The 22,617-nt window shown below is 47.1% G+C and overlaps 1 protein-coding gene across 4 annotated transcripts in view; it reads left to right on the top strand.

The window, feature by feature from the left end:
• Positions 1 to 585: 585 nt before the first annotated feature.
• CEP72 (centrosomal protein 72) overlaps positions 586 to 22,617 on the top strand; it is a 35,697-nt gene continuing 13,665 nt past the window's right edge. For 2 of the 4 annotated variants that reach the window (XR_003425155.2, XM_027073295.2), the window contains exons 1-7: positions 586 to 717; positions 5,968 to 6,095; positions 7,009 to 7,201; positions 8,900 to 9,008; positions 16,684 to 16,862; positions 18,181 to 18,363; positions 20,832 to 21,133. Coding sequence is in view for 3 of the 4 variants with exons in the window: in XM_027073295.2 (XP_026929096.1) it covers positions 636 to 717; positions 5,968 to 6,095; positions 7,009 to 7,201; positions 8,900 to 9,008; positions 16,684 to 16,862; positions 18,181 to 18,363; positions 20,832 to 21,133 (1,176 nt within the window). In the remaining variant the exon portion in view is untranslated. Of the gene's footprint in view, positions 718 to 811; positions 844 to 5,967; positions 6,096 to 7,008; positions 7,202 to 8,899; positions 9,009 to 16,683; positions 16,863 to 18,180; positions 18,364 to 20,831; positions 21,134 to 22,617 lie in introns of those variants that run through there. The other 2 variants (XM_027073300.2, XM_027073302.2) reach the window with 2 other exon arrangements.

The raw sequence follows: 22,617 nt of genomic DNA, 5'->3' as shown, positions 1-22,617 counted from the left end.
AAGTATTACCGAGTGTTCGCCAGTCTCAGTAAATGACTCGGCAGCACAAGGGCCCAGTGCGCGAGCTTGGAAGCTCTGCTCTGCTTAGCAGAGATGCGGTAGCCTGTACCCCACCACCCTGTGTACACCCCCCTACACCACCACCCCCCGGGCAGTGACATGCCACGTGACCTTGCCAAGGAGCCAGTCACACCTGGGGCGAGGGGCAGCAGAGGTGGTCCCATATACCAGAAGATGGAGGAGGAGAGGGTGATTCCACGGTTCTGGCCGGTTGGGGCAGATGCGGCCGACTCTTCCCTAAACCCTGCAGATCTCAAGTGCTCCTCCTGACGCTCAAAGGCCCTAGAGGGACTGACAGGCCACGAACCTCCGGGTCAGAGGGAGAGCCACAAGCTCGGACCCCAGACGTCACCGGCCGCCTCCGAGTGACCCTACGTGCGGGGTCTCCCGGTGGGTTAGGCTCCCCACGGCCTGGTAGGCTTTCCTGGGGAGGGCACTGCTCTCAGCGAGGGCAGAGCAGGTGAGCTCAGAGACGGAGGACCGAACCACCTCGCCCCGCCCCTCGCCCCGCCCCTCGCGGCTCCGCGGCCGCCCCACTGCGCAGGCGCGGACACAGGTGCGTGCCGTTTGAAAGTATGGCGCCTGCGGGTCCGTGGCTGGTGCTGTGTGAAGAGAAGATCCGGGAGAAGAGCGGCCTGGCGCCTCACCGCGACCTGTGTGCGTGGCGGTGACGGCGGGCAGGCTGGGGGCGCGAGCTTCCCGCCGCGGGGTCGGCGGACGGGGTCCGGCCAGAGACGCGGCACCCGGACCGCGTCTTCCTGAACCGTCGAAGGCGGGTGTGAGGTGGTGGGGAAAACGGGGTGGGAGCGAGGGGACCCGAGTGGGGGTGGGAGGCCCGAGTGGAGCCGGGGGGGCCGAGTGGGGCGCGGAGCCCGAGTGGGGTGGGGCCCGGAGTGGGGCGGGGGATCCCAGTGGGGTCGAGGGGGGGCCTAGTGGGGCGCGGGGCCTGAGTGGAGGTGGGGGACCCCACTGGGGTCGGGGGGACCGAGTGGGGCGCGGGGCCCGAGTGGGGCGGGGGACCCCAGTAGGGTCGGGAGGGGGCCGAGTGGGGCGCGGGACCCGAGTGGAGGTGGGGCCCCGAGTGGGGCGGAGGACCCCCGTGGGGTCGGGGGGGGGACCGAGTGGGGTGGGGTGCCCCAGTGGGGTCGGGGGGGCATTCTTTCACCCATAAATAAGGCGGTTCCAGGTTGGCTTTTAATAAAACCTTGAACCTGCGGTCTTCATTCCTGGGAAGACGTGCCCTCCGCCCCTGTTGCACAATTGTCCCCTGAGTTCTGGTCTCCCATCTCTCTGTGCTGCAGAGTTTTGTGTGTATATTCATGGGGGACATTGGTCGCTGGTTTTCTTTTTGTCCTGTTTTTCTCTGGTTTTGGCATCAAGGTAAAGCTGAGCACCTGAAATACGTTGGGAAGTGTTGCTTCCTCATGTGCCTTCTAGAAGAGTTTGTGTAGATTTGGTGCTCTCTGAAACCATATAAGCTTTGCAGTTTTTTTTGTTTTTTGTTTTTTGTTTTTAATGTTTCTTTCTGAGGGGGGGAGGGAGAGGGACAGAGGATGGGAAGCAGGCTCTGCACTGACAGCAGTGTGCCCCATAGGGGCTGGAGCTCACAAACCCCCAACTCATGATCTCAGCCGCCCAGGCGCCCCTATATTTGAAGCTTTTAAATTATACATTCAGTTTCTCTGTCTGTTGTAAAACTATCCTTATTATCAGTTTCTTCTTGGATGAGTTATGGTTGGGATTTGTAAAATTGATTGTTTTCTAGAAGTTGTTGAACTTATGTGTGTAGAGTTGTTTACTCCCTTACCAGCCTCTTAAATGTTTTTGGGGTCTGTGGTGGTAACCCTTCTTCCATTCTTGATATTGGTCATTTCTGTCTTCGATTTTAGACTTGGTAAAGGTTTGTCGATTGTATTAACCTTTTCAGTGAGTCAGCTTTTGGTTTGGTGGGTTTTTCTCCATTGTTTCCTAGTTTCAAATTTTATTGATTCTGTTCTTTAGTATTTCCTTTTGTCTGCTCACTTTGCATTTAGTTTTCTCTTGTAGATTCTTGAGGTGAGAGTTTAGATTACTGATTTTATACTTTATAATTTAGTGACATAAGTTTTCCTCTAAGCACAGCTTTAGCTGCATTCACAAATTTTGTTATATGTTCATTTTCATTAAGTACAGTGCATTAAAGGTTTTCCTGGAGACGACTTCTCTTTGACCTGTGGATTGCTTGGGGGTGTGTTTTCTCATTGTGTGTTTGGAGATTTTCCTTTTTTCCCCTTCTTTTATTGATTCTAGTGTGATTCCATTATGGTCAGAGTACATACTCTATGATTTTAATTCTTTTAAATTTGTTGAGGTTTGTTTTGGGTCCAGGATCTGGTTTATATTGGTGAATGTTCCAAGTGCACCTGAAAAGAAAGTTGTTGGGTGGAGTATTATGTGAATATCAATTAGACCCTGTTGGCTGATGATGACGTTTAGTTCTTCTGTATCTTTGTTGATTTTCTGTCTAGTGATTGTATTAGTTACTGGGAGGGAAGTGTTGAAGTCCATAACCATAATTGTTGATTTCTCTGTTTCCCTTCATATGTTTTGACACTGTGCCTACATATTTAGGGTTTGAAGTGACCCTTGTAACATATGTGCTGTTGCTCTTTGTCCCTGATGATTTTCTTTGTTGAGGCATGTAGTGTAGCCACTGCAGCTTACTTTTGATTAGTGTTTGCAGGGCATATCTTTCCCTTCTATTTACTGTGTAATCTTTAAACTTATCTATATCATTATATTTGCAGTGAGGTTCTTATAGGCAGTTTGTAGTTGGTTCATTTTTATTTACTCTGCCAATCTCTTTTTTCTAGTGTATTTAGACCATTTACATTTAATGGAATTGTTAATATAGGATAGTCAGAAGTATGCCATTTTATTATTTGTTTTCTGTTCCTTCCCTGTTCCTGCCTTCTGCCGTTTGAGTATTTTTTTAGTGTTCCATTTTGACTTCTCTATTATATTTTTGAGCATATCTCTTTGTATACCTATTTTTAGTGGTTGCTCTATAAGTTACAATGTATTATGTAATTTAACACCGTCTACTTGTGTGGACATTTTACCCCTTCCAGTGAAATGTAGAAACCTTACCCAATGTGTCCTTTGGTTTTATTATCCTTTATAATTTAGTGACCTTAAATATTTTCTTTGCATACCTTGAGAACCACATTAATCACTTTTTTCTTTTACAGTCATCCAAAATTGTAAATAACTCAGGAGGAAACATTTTTACTTACATGCTTACCTGTTTCATTATTCCTTCATTTCTGATGACCTAGGTTTTCTTCTTTTATCCTTCCTATTTATTTGAAGAATTTTCTGTAGCAGTTGCCTTAGGGTAGGTGTAGTCATGACAGATTCTCTCTGTGTTTCTTCATTTGAAAATATCTTTATTTCACTTCAGTACCTAAGATTGTTTTTGCTGGGTACAGGTTTCATGGTTGAAAGTTCTTTTCTTTCAGCACATGGAAAATGTGGCTCTCCTTCCTTCAGGCCTCCTTGGTTCTGAAGGATAATCACCTGCTTTGTGAGTTGTTTTTTCTCTATGGGTAATGCCTTTTCTTTCTGGCTGTTTTCAAGATGCTTTCATTGTTTTTAATTTTTTTTTAATGTTTATTTATTTTTGAGAGAGACTGAGCGTGAGCAGGGGAGGGGCAGAGAGAGAGGGAGACACAGCTGTCAGCACAGAGCCTGATGTGGGGCTTGAACTCACAAACCACGAGATCATGACCTGAGCTGAAGTCGGACACTTAACCAACTGAGCCACTCAGATGCCCCTCTTCCACTGTTTTTAGATTGTAGAAGTTTATTTCTGATGTATCTGGGCATGGCTTTTTTTTTTTTTTTTTTTTTTTTTTTTTGTCTTTATTCTGTTTGGGGTTTTCTCAGCTTCTTGAATATATAGCTTTATGTCTTTTGCCAAATTTGGTAAGTTTTCAGCCATTATTTCTGTAATTGCTAAACATTTTTCTTCTTAGTCATACTATCATTCTCTTCTTGGAACTCTAATTGGGACTGCATGGGGACTCATGACAGGAATGTTAGGTTTCTTTTTCCATGGGCCCCTGAGGCTCTGTTCATTCATTCTTTCTTTCTCCTCTTTTTTAAGTCTCTTTTCTCTCTGCTGGTCAGACAGGACAATTTTGACCAGTCTATCTTTGCATTCACTCTTTGAATTTTTTCTTTTGTTATCTCCATGCTGTTACTGAGCTGCTTCTGTGTGGTACTTTTGTTTTGGTTATTGTATTTTATGTTTCTGAAATTCCTATTTTTTTCTTCTTTATATCTTATGGGGTTTTTTTGCCAAGACTTCCTATCTTATCATTTGTTTCAAGAGTGTTCATAATTGTTCATTAAAGTATTGCTTTAAAATTCTTGTTAAATAATTCTGCCCTGTCAGTGTTGGTGTTGATTGTTTTCCTATTTAAATTGAGATTTTTTTCAGGTTTTGGTCATTTTTTTCTTGTGTCATGGACATTTTGGGTATTGAGAGACTTGTTTCTTATTTGAATCTTGTTACACATTATTGGCACTGAGCGGGCGCTGCCTTGTTCCTAAGGTAGTGGCCAGGCTCCTGTCACACACGCAGCCTCTGTAGATGGCTGTGGGCCGCCTCCTTGCAACCCAGGTGGTAATCAGCATCCTCTCAGTCTGTCCCAGGGCTGGCCACTGTGCAAGGCCAGGTGTGTGGTGTGTTTTTTTGTTTTGTTGTTTTTTTTTGTTGCTGGCTCTTGAGCTAGAGTGGGGCTGATTTCAGGAGTCCTTCCTCCACCGCTGCCCCTTCCTGGTCCTTCTACCATGGGCAGCAGGCTTATCCTTACTTTTCAGTCAGTGTCCATGGTGTCTGTGTGTCACCAGCTTCTTTGGCACTCATATTGGGACATATGGGAGACAAAAAGGACCCCAAACCAGCACAGGGCCCTCACTGCTGGACTGTTTTCTTGAGGTCCCTAAACAGTTGGCCTTCTGTTCCCCACCCTCCAGATTTGTCTGGTGCTTGTTTCATATATTGTTTTCCAGGCACTTAGGTGTAGTACCTGAGTAGGAGTAGGGTGAAAGGGGTCTACTCTGTCTTGTCTGGAAATGGAAGCCCACAAATCGATTTTAAATTGAATTAAGATGTGTTTTAAAACATAATTCTTCCTGGGAAAGTACTGGTGTGCTCAGACCCAAACTGTCTTTTTGATCACAGAAACTTATTTTTGTAACAACGTTCATTTAATGGCTGCCATTCGTTTAATGGCACGCAGAGGCATATGGTGCATAGAGCACACACTGTGCCCTTGCATGTAACTGGCAGGGAGTTGTCACGTTAGCTCACCATTGGTTTTCAAATTGTGATCCCTGCATGGGGGCTCCACAGGTGACAGAGTGAAGCAGCCACGAGTCGAAGTGGGGGCTCAGTTGGGAAGATATTCCTGGTGGGAGAGTGTCTGAGGGGAGAAGCAGGGGGGTGGGGAGCAGGGCATGCGTGGGCATGGAGGCATTTTGGAGATAAACGTGAGCTGGAAGCTTGCATGCATTTCTCCTGTAGTATCAGTACTCAGACTTGGAGTTACATTGTTCTTGTGACTTTTCAGATTCTGAGGTTGCTGTAGCTCATTCTTTTTTTTTTTTTTTTAATGTTTTTTTATTTTTGAGAGAGAGACAGACAGACACAGAATCCGAAGCAGGCTCCAGGCTCTGGCCTGTCAGCACGGAGCCTGACTCGGGGCTCGAACTCACAGACCGTGAGATCATGACCTGAGCTGAAGTCGGCCGCTTAACTGGCTGAGCCACCCAGGCGACCCTGCTGTAGCTCATTCTTATTACAGTAATATATTTTCACTGAAAAGGAAGGTGAAAATCTCATGATTTTTCTATTCTTAGCTGAACTTCGGTCATTATCTATTCCTGGAACTTACCAAGAAAAGATTACTCACCTAGGAAATTCTTTAATGAACTTAACTGGCCTAAAATCTTTAGACCTCTCACGCAACTCCTTGGTGAGTCTACAGGTAAGTTTTAGGTTTTTTTCTTGAAAGAAATTTTATTGCTGTCAGTAGCAGTGGAAAGTACATTTATAGTAACAATGCAGTATGTTTTATAACTTTGCTTATAATGTATGTAGACTGTACACTTAACAACGGTTGCAATATTGCGTTGTTTTTCTTGTGTTCGTTATGAGCTGTAGATTTCATACACATCTCATTACACCTTTAAACTACTTTGACAACTGAAACTCATGTCTCCGATGAAGACAGCTGTATCTTTAAAGGCAATAAAATAAGGCCCGAAAGACTAGTGTTTGTGGGCTGGTCACTGTCCATCCCTGTCTCAGCTGTGTTTTTTTCCATCCACATTCTGCACTTCACATCTGGCCTCAGACCCTTAAGTGGCAGTGCCGTGTGTGCAGGGCATCCTGGGAAGCCCTTGGTCCTGGTGAGAGAGTGAGAAATCACCCAGGTGGTGGCGGGGGGGGGGGGGATTGTGTAAACACTGCCCACGACTTCCTGGAGAGGAGGCTTCTGCCTCACGTTATAGAGAGCGCTTGGAGCCTGGTTGGCGTCACCTGGGAGTTTCAGTCCAGGGCACACCCAGGGCCGGCCCCTTGTTCAACCTCCCCGGGCTGTTTTCTAATCTGTAGAATTGGAGCAGTAACAGTTCTTAGTGTGTGGGGTTGTGTGCGAATTGAATGAAGTTGTGAGAACTCCGCAGATACGGGCTGTCCTCCGTGGTCTGCGCTGCTGCAGACGTGGCATCCCGAACCTGCACGGCACGGAGCGCCTTCCATCTTTGTGCTCCTCCTGGCAGTGGCATGTGGTCGCTTGCGGGTGCCTCTGTTAGGTTGGTGTTGGTTCGTATTGATGGCCCGTCTCGCTGTTTATTTTTCAAAGCATAAACTAATGCTGCATTCTGCCCCGTTGGCAGGGCATTCAGTACCTGACTGCGCTGGAAAGCCTCAGTCTCTACTACAACTGCATCTCCTCATTAGCCGAAGTGCTTCAGCTCCATGCCTTGACGGAGCTTACAGACGTGGACTTCCGGCTGAACCCTGTGGTGAAGAACGAGTCTGATTACCGCCTTTTTGTCGTGCACATGCTCCCGAAGCTCAGGCAGCTGGGTAGGCGCCACAGCTGTGCTCACACCCTTGCTCATGGGAGCCCTAATAGGTGTTCTGTGCTCTCAGAAGTTGACTTTCTACTCCCCTGGTGGAGTCCCTGTGTCTCCCAGCGTGAGTCTTGTGGGAGCGCTGCCTGGGGGCATGGCCAGGAACTCTGGCCACAGACACCTGCTGGGGGGGCCATGAGCAGAGGTGTGGGCCAGGCTGCTCTGTCCCTTTCTGGCCCTCCACTTTCTAGGTGATTGGCTTGGACGTGTTCTCTGAACATCCGGTGCCATTTCTGTGTGTGACTCCCTGGGCTTCATCTCAGGCTCAGCCAGGCAGTTGGATTTTACCTTGTTTCACATCTGCCTAGAAAGTTGTAGGAAGAGAGGTTCATGTGCCCTCCCCTCCCCCAGGTGATCGCGATGGGAGAGTGTGAGGTCCTGTTGGCAGGTGTAGCTACCCACTGGCTTAGTAGCCCATGTCCCTAAAAGAAACAGATCTTTGTGTCAGGCTTGCAGGGAGAGCTCCCAGGGTGCCCAGTGGTCGTACCAGCTGGGAGGTTCATGCTTGGGGAAGCCATCCATAGCGGCACCTTCCCACCCACCTGCCCGGCTACCAGGAGTTGTCTTTGCCATGAGCGTTCTCGCCGGTGGCACTGCTGATGCTCCCCGTGTTGCACCTCCAGTGAGAGATCTGGAGTGTGAGCACCAGGGCACGCGGAGCATGAAGAAGAAGGAGCCTTGTATGCTCAATCCTCCTCCTCCATGAAGGGAGCTAAGTGCTGGGTATTGGGGGTGTGGGAATGTCTGCTTGAAGGGCAGTGTTGTTCTGTGTCCCCAGTGATGACAGTGCATCCTCAATCCTGAGGGCCAGTGCACTGCTTGGTGAGGCTGAGGGGCAGTTGGGGTGTGCCTCCATTAAATGCTCTTTGGGAAGCAGCTTTGGAATTTAACCATTTGTGACGTTAGTTCTGTGGTAGGATGTGTGAAAAGTTGCACAGCATTGACTTTTAGTATTGGGAACCATCTGACTCTCAGGTTTTCTGGGGGAAGACCCAGCAGTAACAAGTGAGCAGAGGCCTTCTGGGGCTCAGGGCTCATGTGTGGGGACAGTTGAAACTCTGGATCTGAGGATGCACACCCTAGGCCCAGACACACAGCCACCACATTCACTCTTCAGCATGTTCAGGATTCTCATCCACGGAGACATCTCAGGTGTGCTCAGTGTGGTTCCAGAACCTCATCCAGCACTGAGAACATGCATAGAAAGGAGGTAGACGTGCCGAGAAAGACGTGCCTGTGTGTCAACTTGCATGTGTATTTCTTTTCCCACGGGCAGCAGCCGGCCTCCACAGTAGTGTCTGAGGAGTAGCTTTACGGGAGGAGGCCGACCCTCTTGGAATCAGTATTTGTCATCTGGGAAACCAAGTGTAGCCACCAGAGCCCAGCATTCCTTTACTGGGTCTACCCAGTACTTAACAGGGGATGCTTGTGGCAGGACTGGCCCCAGGGGATGGAAGGTCCCTGAGCCAGGGGTGGCAGTGCTGGTCCCGTGCAGTGTGCTGCAGGGTGGGTGACGGGGGCACCTTCATTCCCAAGGGAAGGGTGATGTGCTTCAAGGCTGCTAGGAGGTGCCCCTGTGGGGCTGGGTCGTTGGGGGCCTGTCACCTGCTTCTTGGTGGTGTTTGCTAGTTCTCTGGCATCTTCTCCCTAGATGATCGTCCCGTGAGAGAGAGCGAGCGGAAAGCATCCCAGTTGCATTTTGCATCAGAGGAATCACTGGACTCAAAGCAGAGCTTCCCAGCTGTTTTAAGAGTTGGAAGGTATGAACAGAAGTGGTATTTGAACATTGAGAGAAGCTGTTCAGACTTGCCTGTTGATAGAATGTTTACCTAAAAGATAGGAGCTTCTTTGTGTGCTGATTGCCACTTCAAGGGCAGACGTGCAAAGGAGGAAAGAAGAAATGCTCAGGTACCAACGGGGGCTCAAGGAAATGGTGGTGGGACGGGGGATTTCTCCCCCGTTGTCCACGTTTTCCATATTTATTTTATAATATTAAAATGTTTATTAAAGTAGTAACATGTAGGGGCGCCTGGGTGGCTCAGTCGGTTGAGCATCCAACTTTGGCTTGGGTCATGATCTCATGGTTTGTGGGTTCGAGCCCCACGTCAGGCTCTGTGCTGACAGCTCAGAGCCTGGAGCCTGCTTTGGATTCTGTTTCTCCCTCTGTCTCTTTCTCTGCCTGTTCCCCACTTGTGCTCTGTCTCTCCCTCAAAAATAAATTTAAAAATGTAAAAAATAAATAAATAATTAAAAAAAAATAAAGTAGTAACATGTAAAGTCAAGTAGCAATAGGAAGTCACAGCATCTTGTCTCCTCCTTGGCCTATCCCTCAGAGGCAGCCACTGCTTACTTTCGTGGTTGTTTCCTGCTTGAGTTACTTTCTCATCTCCAGACAGTACAAACACGCCACCTTTTATGCGTGTGAGCGCTTTAAGCGGTAGCTGACTGCTGACTGTCACAGCCCCTTCCTCCCCAACCCCAGTGCTCACGGCCTGTGGAGTACGATCCTTCCCATGTTCTCTGTGGTCAGTGCTGGCGGTGCTGTATGTAGTTGTGCCGTGGGAGTGGGATCCTATGCCTGCCCGTGCCCCACATCTGTGCCACCTCCCCGCGGCTGCATTGCTGTGTTTAACGTACACTGTGATGGTTGGTAGTATTTAAATGTGTCCTGAGACCATAAAATGTCTTCGTGGTTTGTGGGTTGATTTTTTAAAAAAAATTTTTTTAATGTCTCTTTATTTTTGAGAGAGAGCGAGACAGAGTGTAAGCAGGGGAGGGGCAGAGAGAAAGGGAGACACAGAATCCAAAGCAGGCTCCAGGCTCTGAGCTATCAGCACAGAGCCCGACGTGGGGCTCGAACCTACAAACCACGAGATCGTGACCTGAGCTGAAGTCAGACTCCCGACTGAGCCACCCAGGCACCCCTGTGGGTTGATTTTAAAGGGCAAAAATCAATACACTATGTTTACATTGCTTATAATGTGCTAGAAATTACATGATCTTGTACACCGTTTTGTTTTGTCTGAAGCTTTTAGTGGTTTTCTTTTTCTTGCATTATATGCTTTAGCTCATCCCTAAATTCTTGTAATGTAGGGGTTACCAATTCTTTTTTGAAAAGGGCCGGAGAGTGAATATTTTTGGTTCTGTGGACCGACCATATGATCTCTTCCTCAACTTTTGAACTCTGCCTTTGTAGCATGAAAGCAGCTATAGGCAATATTTAAATGGATGACTGTGTTCCAATAAAACTTTATTTACAAAAATAGGCAATGGGTTAGATTTGACCTTGTGGGCCATATTTTGCCAGTTTCTGTTCTGATTTGTCAAGATCGATTCCAAATCCTTGGGGTCTCCTGTTGCCTCAGATACCTACACTGTCGCCATCTTCTCCTCACTTCCTCATTAAAACTAGATTAATTACTGTGTAGACAGCTGCTCCCAGTACCCTGTGTAGTGGTCTGGATGTTTGTGCCCCCCCCCCCGCTTCATGTGTTGAAATCCTAACCCCTAGATGACTGTGTTAGGAGGTCGGGCCTCTGAGAGGTGATTAAGTCATAAAGATGGAGACTCATGAATGGGTCTGGTGGCTGTTACAAAAAGAGTTTCCTAGCCCCTTTGTCCATGTGAGATTAGGAGTCCGGTAGTGTCAGACCTCTAACTTTGTTCTCCTTCAGTATTTTGTTCGTTTTCCTGGGTCTCTTGCTTTTCCGTGTAAACTATCGGTTTGTTGAGATTTTGACTGGGATTGCAGTGAATCTGTAGATTGAGCTGGGAGAGCTGACACCTTGACAGTATTGAGGCTTCCTCTCTGTGAGCATAGAGTGTCCATTCCTTTAGTTCTTTGATTTCATTTATCAGAGGTTTGTAGCTTTCCTCAAACAGATCTTGTACATGTTTTGTTAGATTATGTTTGATATGTCATTTTTTTGATGCTATTGTAAATGGCACTGCCTTTTTTTCATTTCAAATTCCAGTTGTTCATTACTGGTATGTAGTAAGTGGTTGACTTTTGTATATTAACCTTATGCATTAGTTTCCTAGAGCTGATGTAAAAGTACCACAAACGGGGTGGCTTAAAATAACAGAAATTTGTTGTCTCACAGTTGTTAAGGGTAGAAGTCTGAAATCAAGGTGTTGGTGACTTGATTCTTTGTGGAGGCTGTAAGGGAGAATCTATCCCATGATTCTGGTGGTTCTTCTGGCTTCTGATGGTTTGCTGGAAATCTTTGGTGTTCCTTGTCTTGCAGATGTATCTCTCCAGTCCTCTTTATATGGCTCTTCTCCCTGTGTCTTTTCATGTAATCTCCCCTTTTGCATGTTTGTTTCTGTGTCCCAGTTTCCCCAAAAGATACCAGTCGGGTTGGATTAGGGCCCACCCCAATCTCCTATTAACTTGATTACCTCTGTAAAGGCCCCATTTCCAAATAAGGTCATGTTCTGAGGTATAGGGTATTGGGACTTCATATCTTTTGGTGGCGGGGGGAGGGGGGCGGGGGGTGGCAGGGAATACAATGCAACTTATAACTCCTTGTATTTTGCAGCCTTGCTATATAACCACTTGTTAGATCCAGGAGGTTTTTTCCTTTCTTGTTTTTGGTTGATTCTTTGGGATTTTCTATAGACAATCATGTGTCTGTGAACAGAGAAAACTTTATCTCTTCCTTCTCAATCTGTATATATTTTATTTCCTTTTCTTATTGCATTAGTGGGACTTCCAATATGATGTTTAAAAGAAGGAATGAGAGGGGACACCTTTCCTTGTTCTGATCTTAGCAAAGAAGCATCTAGTTTCTCACCATTAAGGGGGATGTTAGCTGCAGGTTTTTGTAGATGTTCTTTATCCAGTTGAGGAGTTCCCTCTATTTGTAGTTTGCTCATCATTTTCATCAGGAATGGATGTGGGTTTTGTCAAATGCTTTTTCTGTATCTATTGATATGAGCATATGAGTTTTCTTTTTTAGTCTGTTGATGTGATGATTGCATTAATTTTCAAATGTTGACCTAGCCTTGCATATCTGGAATAAATCCCACTTGGTTGTGGTGAGTTAATTTTTTTATACATTGTTGGATACAGTTTGCTAATATTTTGTTGAGGATTTTTGCATCTGTATTCATGAGAGATATTGGTCTATAGTTTTCTTGCATATTAAAATAAGGCTGGCCACATAGAATAAGTTAGGAAGTATTCTGTCTGCATCTGTCTTCTGGAAGAGATTATAGAGAATTGCTATAGTTTTTTTTCTTTAAATGTTTGGTAGAATTCACCAGTGAACCCATCTGAACCTAGTTTCAGAGGACTATTAATTATTGATTTTGTGTCTTTAATATATATGTCCATTCAGGTTATCCATTTCTCCTTGTGTGAATTTTGTTAGATTAGTACATTTCCAGGAACTGGTCTGATTAGATTATCAAATTTGTGGGTGTAGAGTTCTTCATAGTATTCCTTTATTATCCTTTTGGTGTCCATGGGGTCTGTCATTGTGACCCCTCTTTCACTTCTGACATTAGTAATTTGTCTCTCTTTTTTTTTTTCTTAATTAACCTGGTATTGAGGTTTTTCAATTTTATTGATCTCTTTGAAGAACTAACTTTTGGTTTTTGTTGATTTTTCTGTGTTGATTTCCTGTTTTCAGTATCACTGATTTCTCTGATTTTTATTATTTCTTTTCTTCTGCTTTCTTTGGATTTAATTGGCTCTTTGTCTAATTTCCTAAGGTGGAAGGTTAGATTATTGATTTTAGATTTTACTATTTTTCTAATATATGCATTCAATGCTGTGAATTTCATTCTAAGTATTGCTTTCACTGCATCCCACAAATTTTGATAAGGTGTATTTTCATTGAGTTCGAAATATTTTTAAATTTCTCTGGAGATTTCTTTTTTGACTCATGTCATACATTATTTAGGAGTTTGCTCTTTATTATGTTTTTTTAAATATTTATTTTTGAGAGAGCGAGAGAGATCGATTGCATGCAGGGGAGAGGCAGAGAGAGGGAAGACAGAGAATCCCAAGCAGGCTCCATGCTGTCCGTGCAGAGCCTGGCACAGAGCTCGAACTCATGAACTGTGAGATCATGACCTGAGCTGAAATCAAGAGTTGGACACTTAACTGACTGAGCTATCCAGGCACCCCAGGAATTTACTCTTTAATCTCCCAAGTATTTAGGATTTTCCATTTTTCTTCCTGTTATCAATTACTGGTAGTCTGAGAGCAGATACTCTATGAATTCTCCTCTTTTAAATTTGTGAAGATTTGTTTTATGGCTCACAGTGTGATTTATCTAAGTTGAATAGAAGCTTGAGAAGAATGTGTAATTCTGCTATTGTTGGATGACGTGGTCTATAGACGTCAGTATATCCAGTTGATTGATGGTACTGTTGACTTCAGCTGTGTCCTTACTGATTTTCTGCCTGCCAGGTCTGTCCATTTCTGATATAGGAGTGCTGGAGTCTCCGGCTGTGGTGGTGGACTCATCTATTTCTCCTTGTAGTTCTGTCAGTTTTTGTCTCATGTATTTTGATGCTCTGTTGTTAGGTGTATACAGGTTAAGGGCTTTAAATTCCTCTTGTAGAATTGATCCCTTATCTTTATGTAATGCCCCTTGTATCCCTGTAACTTTCCTTGCTTTGACGTCAGCTCCATCTGAAATTAATGTAGCTGTTCCTGCATTTTCTCTAGTAGCATCAGGATGATGTATTTGTCATTGTCATTGTCCCTTTACTTTTGATCCATATATGCCTTTATATTTAAAATGGGTTTCTTGTAGACAGCATGTAGTTGGATCTTGTTTTTTGATCCTTGTTGAATCTCTCTTAATTGGAACGTTTAGACCATTGATGTTTAAAGTGGTTATTGATACAGTTGGATTCATATCTACCATATTCATTCCTGTTTTCTCTGTTCCTGTTCTGCTTTGTTTCTTCCTTTTGTGCTTCTAAACAAGCATGTTACACGATTCTATTTTCTCTCCTTTGTTAGCATCTCAGTTATATTTTTGCTTTTTTAGTGGTTGCCCTAGAGTATGAAGTAGACCTTTACAGCTAGTCCAAGTCCTCTTTCAAGTAATACTGCACTGCTTCCCGGGCAGTGGAAATACCTCATACTAACAAAACATTCTTAACTCCACCCTCCTGTCCCTTGTATCGGTGCCATCATTGATTTCATTGATTGAATAAGCTATAACTGCTTGTAATACGTGGGCATCCATAATCAGATACTACATTGTTGCTGGTACTTCAGACTTTCATCTGTTAGATCAGTCCTCTTCCTTTCTTTTTTTTAATGCTTATTTATTTTTGAGAGAGAGAGAGGGAGAGAAAGAGATAGAGCATGAGTTGGGGAGGGGCAGAGAGAAAAGGAGACACAGAATCTGAAACAGGCTCCAGGCTCTGAGCTGTCAGCACAGAGCCCAACATGGGGCTCGAACCCACGGACCGTGAGATCATGACTTGAGCCAAAGTCAGATGCTCAACCTACTGAGCCACCCAGGTGCCCCAGTGCCCTTCCTTTCTATGTAGATCTGAGTTTCTGACCTGCATCATTCTTTTCTCTAAAGAACTTCTTCTAACATTTCTCACACGGTAAGTCTACTGGCAACACATTGCAGCTTCTGTTTATCTGAGGAAGTCTTTATTTCTCCTCCACTTTTGAAGGATAATCTTGCAGGTTACCAAATTCTGGGCTGGTAGCTTTTTCTCTCAACAGTTGAAATGCTTCACTCTTTTGCTGCTTGTGTGGTGTCTGAGGAGAAGCCAGATGTAATTCCTATATTTCTTGCTCTATACATAAAGTGTTTTTCCCTTTGCCTTATTTCAGCCTTTTTTTACTTTTTCTTTGTTTTTTTTTTTCCAGTTTGAATACGATATTCCTTGATGTAAATTTTTGGTTGTTTACTCTGCCAGTGTTCTCTGAGCTTCCTGGATCTGTGGTTTGGTGTCTGACATTAATTTACAGAAATTTTCAGACTTTATTTTCTCTGTTCCTTTTTTCTCTTCTCTTTCTGATGTTCTCAAGAAGCATGTGTTACACCTTTTGTGGTTTGTCCCTCATTTCTTGAGTATTCTCTTCTGGGTTTTTTCAATCTTTTTCTTTGTTTTTCAGTTTTGGAGGATTCTTTTGAGCTATCCTTGGGCTCAGACACTCTTCCCTTGGCTGTGTCCAGACTTCTGATGAGCCCATCAGAGGCTTCTTCATTTCTCTTCTTTGGTCTCTAGTATGTCTTCTTGATTCTTAGAGAATTTCCAGCTCTCTGCTTAAATTTCCCACATGTTCTTGTATATTGTCTGCTTTCTTCATTAGACCTCAGTATTATTACTTGCAGTTGTTTTAAAGCCTAGTCTGGTAATGTTAGCAATTCTGCTATATCAGTTCTAATGCTTACTCTTCTTTTTCAAGATTGTTTGGCCATTTGGCATCCCTTGAGGTCCCAGATGCATTTATGATGTGTTTTTTCCATTTCTGCAAAAAACGTCACTGGGATTTTGATAGGGATTGCACTGGTTCTGTAGGTTGTTTTGGGGACTAGTGACATTTTAACAATGTTAAATCTTCCAGTCCATGAAGATGGGGTGTCTTTCCACTTATTTATGTCTTTAATTTTTTCCAGCAATATTCTGTAGCTTATCTAGTCCTTGACCATCTAGAGACTGAACTGTTATGGCGTTTAGAGCTCAGAGGGTCTTATAGGTGACCTAGTGGAACCTTGTGATCCATAGGTGACGTGGAGACCCCCAAGGCAGAAGTGTGTCAGGTGTCAGGTTTCTGTGGGCAGACCAGAAAAAGAACCCAAGACCCCTTCCCTCTGCAGTGAGCTGGAAAACTCTCAGAAAATAGTGAACAGTATTGACTTTTTAAAGTATGATCAGATATCACAGAGTCAGTGTTCATAGTAGGTGATTATTATCTTGAAGAGATTTCATAAGCTGCCTTGTTGGAAATGAATTCCCTTCATGTGTGTTCACCTTCATGTGCGGGGGGGGTCACCATTGGTAGGGATGTCGTATCTAAAACACCTCATATTCAGTCAGTGTGGAGAGGTTTTCACTTAATGTAAAAATAGAAATTTCAAACACCATTCGCTTTAACTTTCTTGATCAAATGCATCACATCATGGATATGCTAGGAGGAGAACACACTAGGGGATTTCAGAACAGGAGCTTTCTGGAACTTTCATTCTTGAACAGACCTGACTGGGATGTTGGGATGCCATGGAGACATCACATGACCTTCTTTTCATCACTCAGCGTCCTGGGGAAGCCCTGTGCTGACTTCTGCAATAGAGGCACCCAGAGCCATTTTCTTCAGTGCACCAGCTCCTCCCCGGAGACCTTGTGGCCCCGCTGATAGAGCACCCATCTTCCTTCACAGGGTCTGCGTGGGCTGGAGCATGATGCTGGCTTGAACGACAGCACTGAGTTTGCTTTTCCTTGCAGACCACGCCACTCTAGGGCCACGTGCGCCGATCCCTCGGCCAAGAAATGCTTGGTAATGGACGCAGATGATGAGGCGGTCCTGAACCTCATTGCTGAGTGCGAGTGGGACTTGAGCAACCCTCCCGGGAGCACAAGCTCCAGCCAGAGGGGGAGAGAGGCCAACCTCCCTAGTTCCCAAGGTAGGCTGCTACTCTACCACCAAGGCCCAGTGGGCCAGCCTGTTGCGGGGTTCTGGTAATTACTGGCTTCCAGACACACAGTTGTGCTTTCTAGAAAACTCCCCTTTAAGTACAGAATCTTCATGAAGGCTTTGTGAACTTGTAAATACCAGTAGTTTGGATTATAGACTTCTGACAGAAAATATCAGTATAATTGAGCGTATAGTTCTACGGCGTGGTTGTGGAAATTGTGTCCTTCCTCAGATCGACTTCAACTACACAGGAGAGCCAAAAGGTCAAAGTAGACAGGAGGGTAAAGTGTCCTGTGGCTGGTGAGACTACTGTCCGTCTGTACCATGAGTGGGTGTTCCCTTAGCTTAGGAGACACTGAGCGCTCAGGCTGCCAGGTTCAGAACTTTCGACCAGACGAGGGTGTTGTGAAGTCTTTATAGCATGTGAGTTTCTTCAAGGGCTTTGCTCAGGGCCTCTGTTTTCCACCAGGGCTTGTGTCCGTGCTGTGGCTCTGCTTCTTCTCCTGTTAGGAGTTTCTGAGAGCTTTTCACGAAGACGGCAATAGGTTGAGGCATCAGTTGGGGCTGAAACCCCAGGACTCACCTGCTGGCGCGAGGACATCTGCCCATTGGGTGTCCTCGCCGGCTCCGTGTTGTCAGTCTTGTCAGTTCCGGCTCCTCAGGCAGCGCGGTGGTGTTCCTTATGGTTCTAACATGTGCTTTCCTGAGGACTCTGATGGGCAGGTTTTCAGGGCCACTTGTCTGCTGAGACACTTCTGTTCAAGCCTCTTCCCCTCGCATTTTTCGCTTCTTAGTGCCAGGTCATAAGAGCTCGTTCTCTGTGGCTTTTTTCGTACAAGCCCTTTCTCAGATGCAGGCACCACAGACCTCTCCTGTTCTGTGGCTTGCCGTTTCTTTGCCTAACGTGCTTGGAAGAGCAGAAGTTCTCAGTGGAGTCTGCCTGTCAATTCTGTTTTTTATATGGTTTGTGCTTTTTGGTGTCCCATAAAGAAATCTTTGTCCACCCCGTGCTTGTGAAGAAACCGTCTTCTCACTACCATGGCACATCTGTTAGCTCAGCTGACTCGAGTCTCTTTCTAGATTCTGTGTGGTGTTCTGTTGGTTGTCGACTCTTTGTACCGGTACCAGCTGTGCAGTAAGTGCTGAGCTCAGGCGTCTGCAGCACCTGCTGCTGTCACTGCGGGGTTGGCTGCTCAGTCACCTTTTTCTTATTTAACTGTGTACTCTGTAGCTATCATACACTGTCATAAGGTTAAAATGTCATTTCTGATGAAATAAAGCTTCTAAAATGTTTTTTAATAAAATAGAATCCAGGCACCTGTTGAGTCCCCAGTCAGTACAGTACCAGTGTGGGGATTCCATAAAGAAAGGCCACGAGAAGAGGAGAAGCAGCTCTCGAGGGGATGGCTCAGAAGAGAGGCCTCAGAACCAGTACTGTGGGGAGCTCCCACCGCAGTGTGGGCTGCACACACACTTTGCCCCACGCCCAGGTAAGCAGTGTCATGCGCCCTCTGTCAGCTCCTTGGCAGTGCCTGTTTTCACCGTGTGCTGTCCCTGTGAAATCTCTCCTCCTGTCTTCGATATATTTGTGTGTTTGTGGAGCTCTCTGAGATGTCTTAGGAAAGAATCTCCTACACTGAAACATGTAGCGGATCCGTGTTGTAGAGTCTAGTCGCTAAGTACCTGGCCCTTCTATCTATACACACATACACATCTTCTGAATACAGGGGTCCAGGTTACGACTGTAGCTACATTTTAAAAATTACAATGAGGGGCACCTGGATGACTCAGTCAGTTAAGCATCCACCTCTTGATTTCAGCTCAGGTCGCTATCCCGGGGTCATGGATCAAGCCCCGCATCTGGCTCTGCACTGAGCATGGAACCTACTTGGGATTCTCTCCCTCTTTCCCCCTCTGCCCTGCTTGCACTCTCGCTCTCTCAAAAAAAAAGAAAAAAAAAGAAGAAAATAAGTAAATTGGGAGTGTTGTATGCATGTGTGTGGCAAAGTTGTCAGAAAACCTCCCAATATGAGCAAACCAGGCACATTCCTGAGGCTTGTTTGTGGGGCCTTTCGAAGCCAGCAGGTTGTGCCGGTGACGTGCCTGGCTTGCCTGTGGCCGCTACCTAACGAAACATGGCAGACTGGCTGCTTTTACCCCTGAGGCCTCACGGTGGTGCCGTGGAGTGTGTGGGGCACGGGACGCCACGTTGTCAGCGCTCCTTATTTTACCTCTATTCACAAAGACCATGTGCTTGATGTTCAGGCCTCTCTTGATGTGTAGTCCCTGTGAACTTTCACAGAGTGATCACAGAAAAGCTGCCATGACAGAACAATGAAGGTTCATGTCTGCTTTGTCCAGATGCCCCCAGAGTTTGCATTTACCACATTTGTTCGGTTGTTCCCCTCCCCTCCCCACCATGTATGTGTGTATGGTATGTATGTGTGTGCATCTTTGCGCAGGCACACGTGCTTATGTACGTATGTAACGTAGGGACGTATACGCATATGTATGTGTGCACATAGGCTGTCGTCGGCCTTTCTGGAACCTTCTCGGGGAAGGGTATCCTGTCACTCTTAACCACTCTAGTGTGGTTTCCTAAGCGCAACGACACTCTCCTGGATAACGAGCATTAACTCTGCAGAATGGGACATGAACCTTACCACAGACCTGCCACTTAACCCATAGACTCTGTTCATGTTTCACTAAATGTTCCATTGATGTTTTGTTTTGTTTTTTTTCCGGTCCAGGATTTTGTCCAGGTGCACAGAGCATATCTAATTGTCACATCTCCTCAGACTCCTATGACCCAGAACAGTTTCTCAGTCTTTCCATCTTCTGTATCCTTGAGGCACTCAGACTTGACTTTACCCCCACTGTGACTTGCTCTGCTGATCCCTGGTGGCCAGACTCCACCGTGCGTTTTGGGAGAGTGGGCTCATGCCGAGGCGGTGGGCTGGAAGGGGAGAAGGAAGAGCACAGGTCACAGGTTGAGGTGAGGTGGCACGGCAGCACTTGGGCTGTGTCTGTCCCCGGGGCAGGGGTGGGGGGAGGTGGTGTGAGTGGCTGCTGTGTGTTTGGGTTGTAGAGGGTGCACGGGAGGGTCTGCCCCAGAGGGTATGGCAGACCAGTCCCAGCAAGAGGCAGCGGTCAGGCAGACTTGGGGAGGTTCAGCGATGGACGTGTTGCTCAGGGAGCAGAGCGCTGGTGACCTCTGACCCAGCAGCTGGATGACTGTTGTCTCCTCAGGTCGTGAGCACTTGAGGCACAGGTTCGCTAGGGAAGTCCTTGGCTTGGTGAGCCCGAGGAGCCTTGGAGCTGTCGATGCCACGCGAGAACGCAGCAGCAAGAGCCCAGAGGAGAGGCCTGGGCTGGAGGGTGGCCTGGTGAGACGGGTGTGGCCGTGGGGCCTGAGGAGCCAGGCTGGCGTGCAGAGTCCAGAGTCCAGGCAGAGCTCGGTGCTGTGGTGCCTCGAGACAGCAGCAGGGAGGGGATGCAGGGAGAGCCTGCCCACGGAGCAAGGCCCTGTCTGCAGCGCACGGGGGCCTGAGGGGCCAGGAAGAGCCTTCGTCTCCTCCCGGTGCCGGGCAGTGCTTGGTGAAAGCCCGCTTCAGGGACGTGGCCCAGTGGCTGTCCCAGTGGCAGGGAGGGTCTCAGGGACTGACATGTTAACAAAGTCTGCTACAGGGGCAAATCGTTCAGTCCTCTGTAATTCCCAGATTCTAAGTTTTTACTCACTTCTTTTTCTCATACGTGATTTTGTCAGGAACATAGTAGTTGGTTGATTGATTTGTTAAAGTTATTAGCTCAGTTTTATCACTTTTGGGTGGATTTTCCATATTTGTGCGTGTGCACATACACACATATGCGTGCACACACACCTTTTTAAATTACGGTACTGGTCACTGAGGCCAGAGAACTTGGTCTGCTGAGGGCTCTCTTCCGCTCTCCTTTACAGATTCCACAGACATTGAGGAGTCTACCCTTTCTCAGAAGTCAAGTTTGTCAGCCCAAAAGGTATTGAATCCGTTGCCTGCTCCTGAAAAGTACAGGAAGCAAAGAATGCCTGGTGGGAGATCTCAGGCACCTGCAGACCAGGAGTGTCTGCACTGCCCAGAGAGGCCCAGTGTGCCCTCAAGCCCTGAGGAGAGTCTGAGCAGGCAGAGTGGCTCGGAGGGCAGGAGTGAAAGGACCTTTCCTCACTCAGCGGTGTTGGAGCCTGAAGAGGAGAGGCCCCCCAGCGTGAGTGGCACTGGAGAGGTGAGTGGGAGAGGTGAGCAGGACCAGATGGAGAGGTGGGGGCTGCCAGGCCTGTGTGCCCCCTCTCCCTTCCCTGTGCTCACTGGCTCCCAGCTGGAGAAACTTCTACATGTGCTTCTTCCCAGCATTTGCTACCTTTTGATCTGGTGGAAATATACTCCCAGGCTTCCCACCACTTTCTGCCATGCTCCGTGCTTTGAGGCTGGAATGTGGGCACAGTTGAGGGGCAGTTGTGCTCTGCTTTTTGGCAAGGGTGCTTGTCTTAGAGGCGGAACCCATCACTTGGCCAGGGAGCCACCAATGGCCCTGTTGTGAGGGTGTCCTGGACGTGCATTCTGTGGTTTTCCAAAGGACTTGGCCCTGGGTAGGGACTGAGGGTTCTGCCACCCTGCAAATGACCCAGAGCCACATGGGTGATGACTCTGTTGCCTTTGTCACTGGCTTTGTTGGAGATAGAGGCACAAAGTTGTGGGAACTGGGGCAGACGTTGGGCGGGCACAGGTTGTGGCAAGGGGGTCTGCCCTGTTGCTGGTCTGCCAGACAAACCCAGACAGTCGGGAGAGTGGGAGAGCGTCACAGTGGAGGGGGTCTGGGGCCAGGGGAGAGAGAGGGTGCAGCAGAGTGAGGGACAAGATGCTGCTTGGTTAGGGAAATGATCTGGCTTCCTGTGGTCGGTCCTGAGTTGCAAAGAGGGAAAAAAAATTAGGGGAGCTGTCACTTAACTGATCAAATTCTGGCTGCTGGGCTGACCGTTACAGGGGTCACAGTTTGGCTTCCTGGCTGGTTGCCATACATGAGGGGCTGGCTTCTGGGCCGGTCGCTGCAGGTCTTGGGTCAGAGGGTCACTCTCACACAGGATGCGGCCATTGTTTGTTTATATGGCTAGTCTCTCACTGTCGGACTGAGAGAAGGAAGAGAAATGAGGATTTGCTTGAGTGGGGAACAGGCCCGGGCCTTTCCTGCCCCCTGGAGGCCTGGCCTCGCTCACCAAGGATGGACAGCGCCAGGTGCGAAGCTTCACCCAGAGAGCTCATGCACTCACTGAGGGGCTGGGACCTCAGGGTGATCGGCCTCTCGCAGAGGACACTGCCCTGTGCTCCTCAGGTAGGAGACAGAAGCCTGAGTGAGTGCACCGGGGACATGGGCTCTGTCACCTGTGCCTGAGGACAGGTGTCCAGATAGTTTGATGGAGGATGGAAGTGTTGGTGCCAGACACTCACCAGGGCTATATGCTCTTACCCTTAGCTTTTTGGGGTGAGCAGCCAGGCCTTGGCATTTTCACGCTGCCCCTCCCCCAGTGTGACCTTGGTCAGTGCGGTGCTCGCTCACCAGGCCCTGTCCCTGGTGGACCTGGGGTGGGCGGTGGTGGCAGGACCTGAGCCCAGCCCATGTCCCAGCTCTTCCTGGACACCTGAGACCAGCCCGTGTCTTGGCTCTGGCCGTCAGCCCAGAGACAGATGCAGGCTTCTATTCCCTCCCTCCCC

The sequence above is a fragment of the Acinonyx jubatus genome, unplaced genomic scaffold, assembly GCF_027475565.1.
Source record: "Acinonyx jubatus isolate Ajub_Pintada_27869175 unplaced genomic scaffold, VMU_Ajub_asm_v1.0 scaffold_20, whole genome shotgun sequence".
NCBI classification, from domain to species: domain Eukaryota; kingdom Metazoa; phylum Chordata; class Mammalia; order Carnivora; family Felidae; genus Acinonyx; species Acinonyx jubatus.
This window is presented reverse-complemented; position numbering and strand designations above follow the sequence as displayed.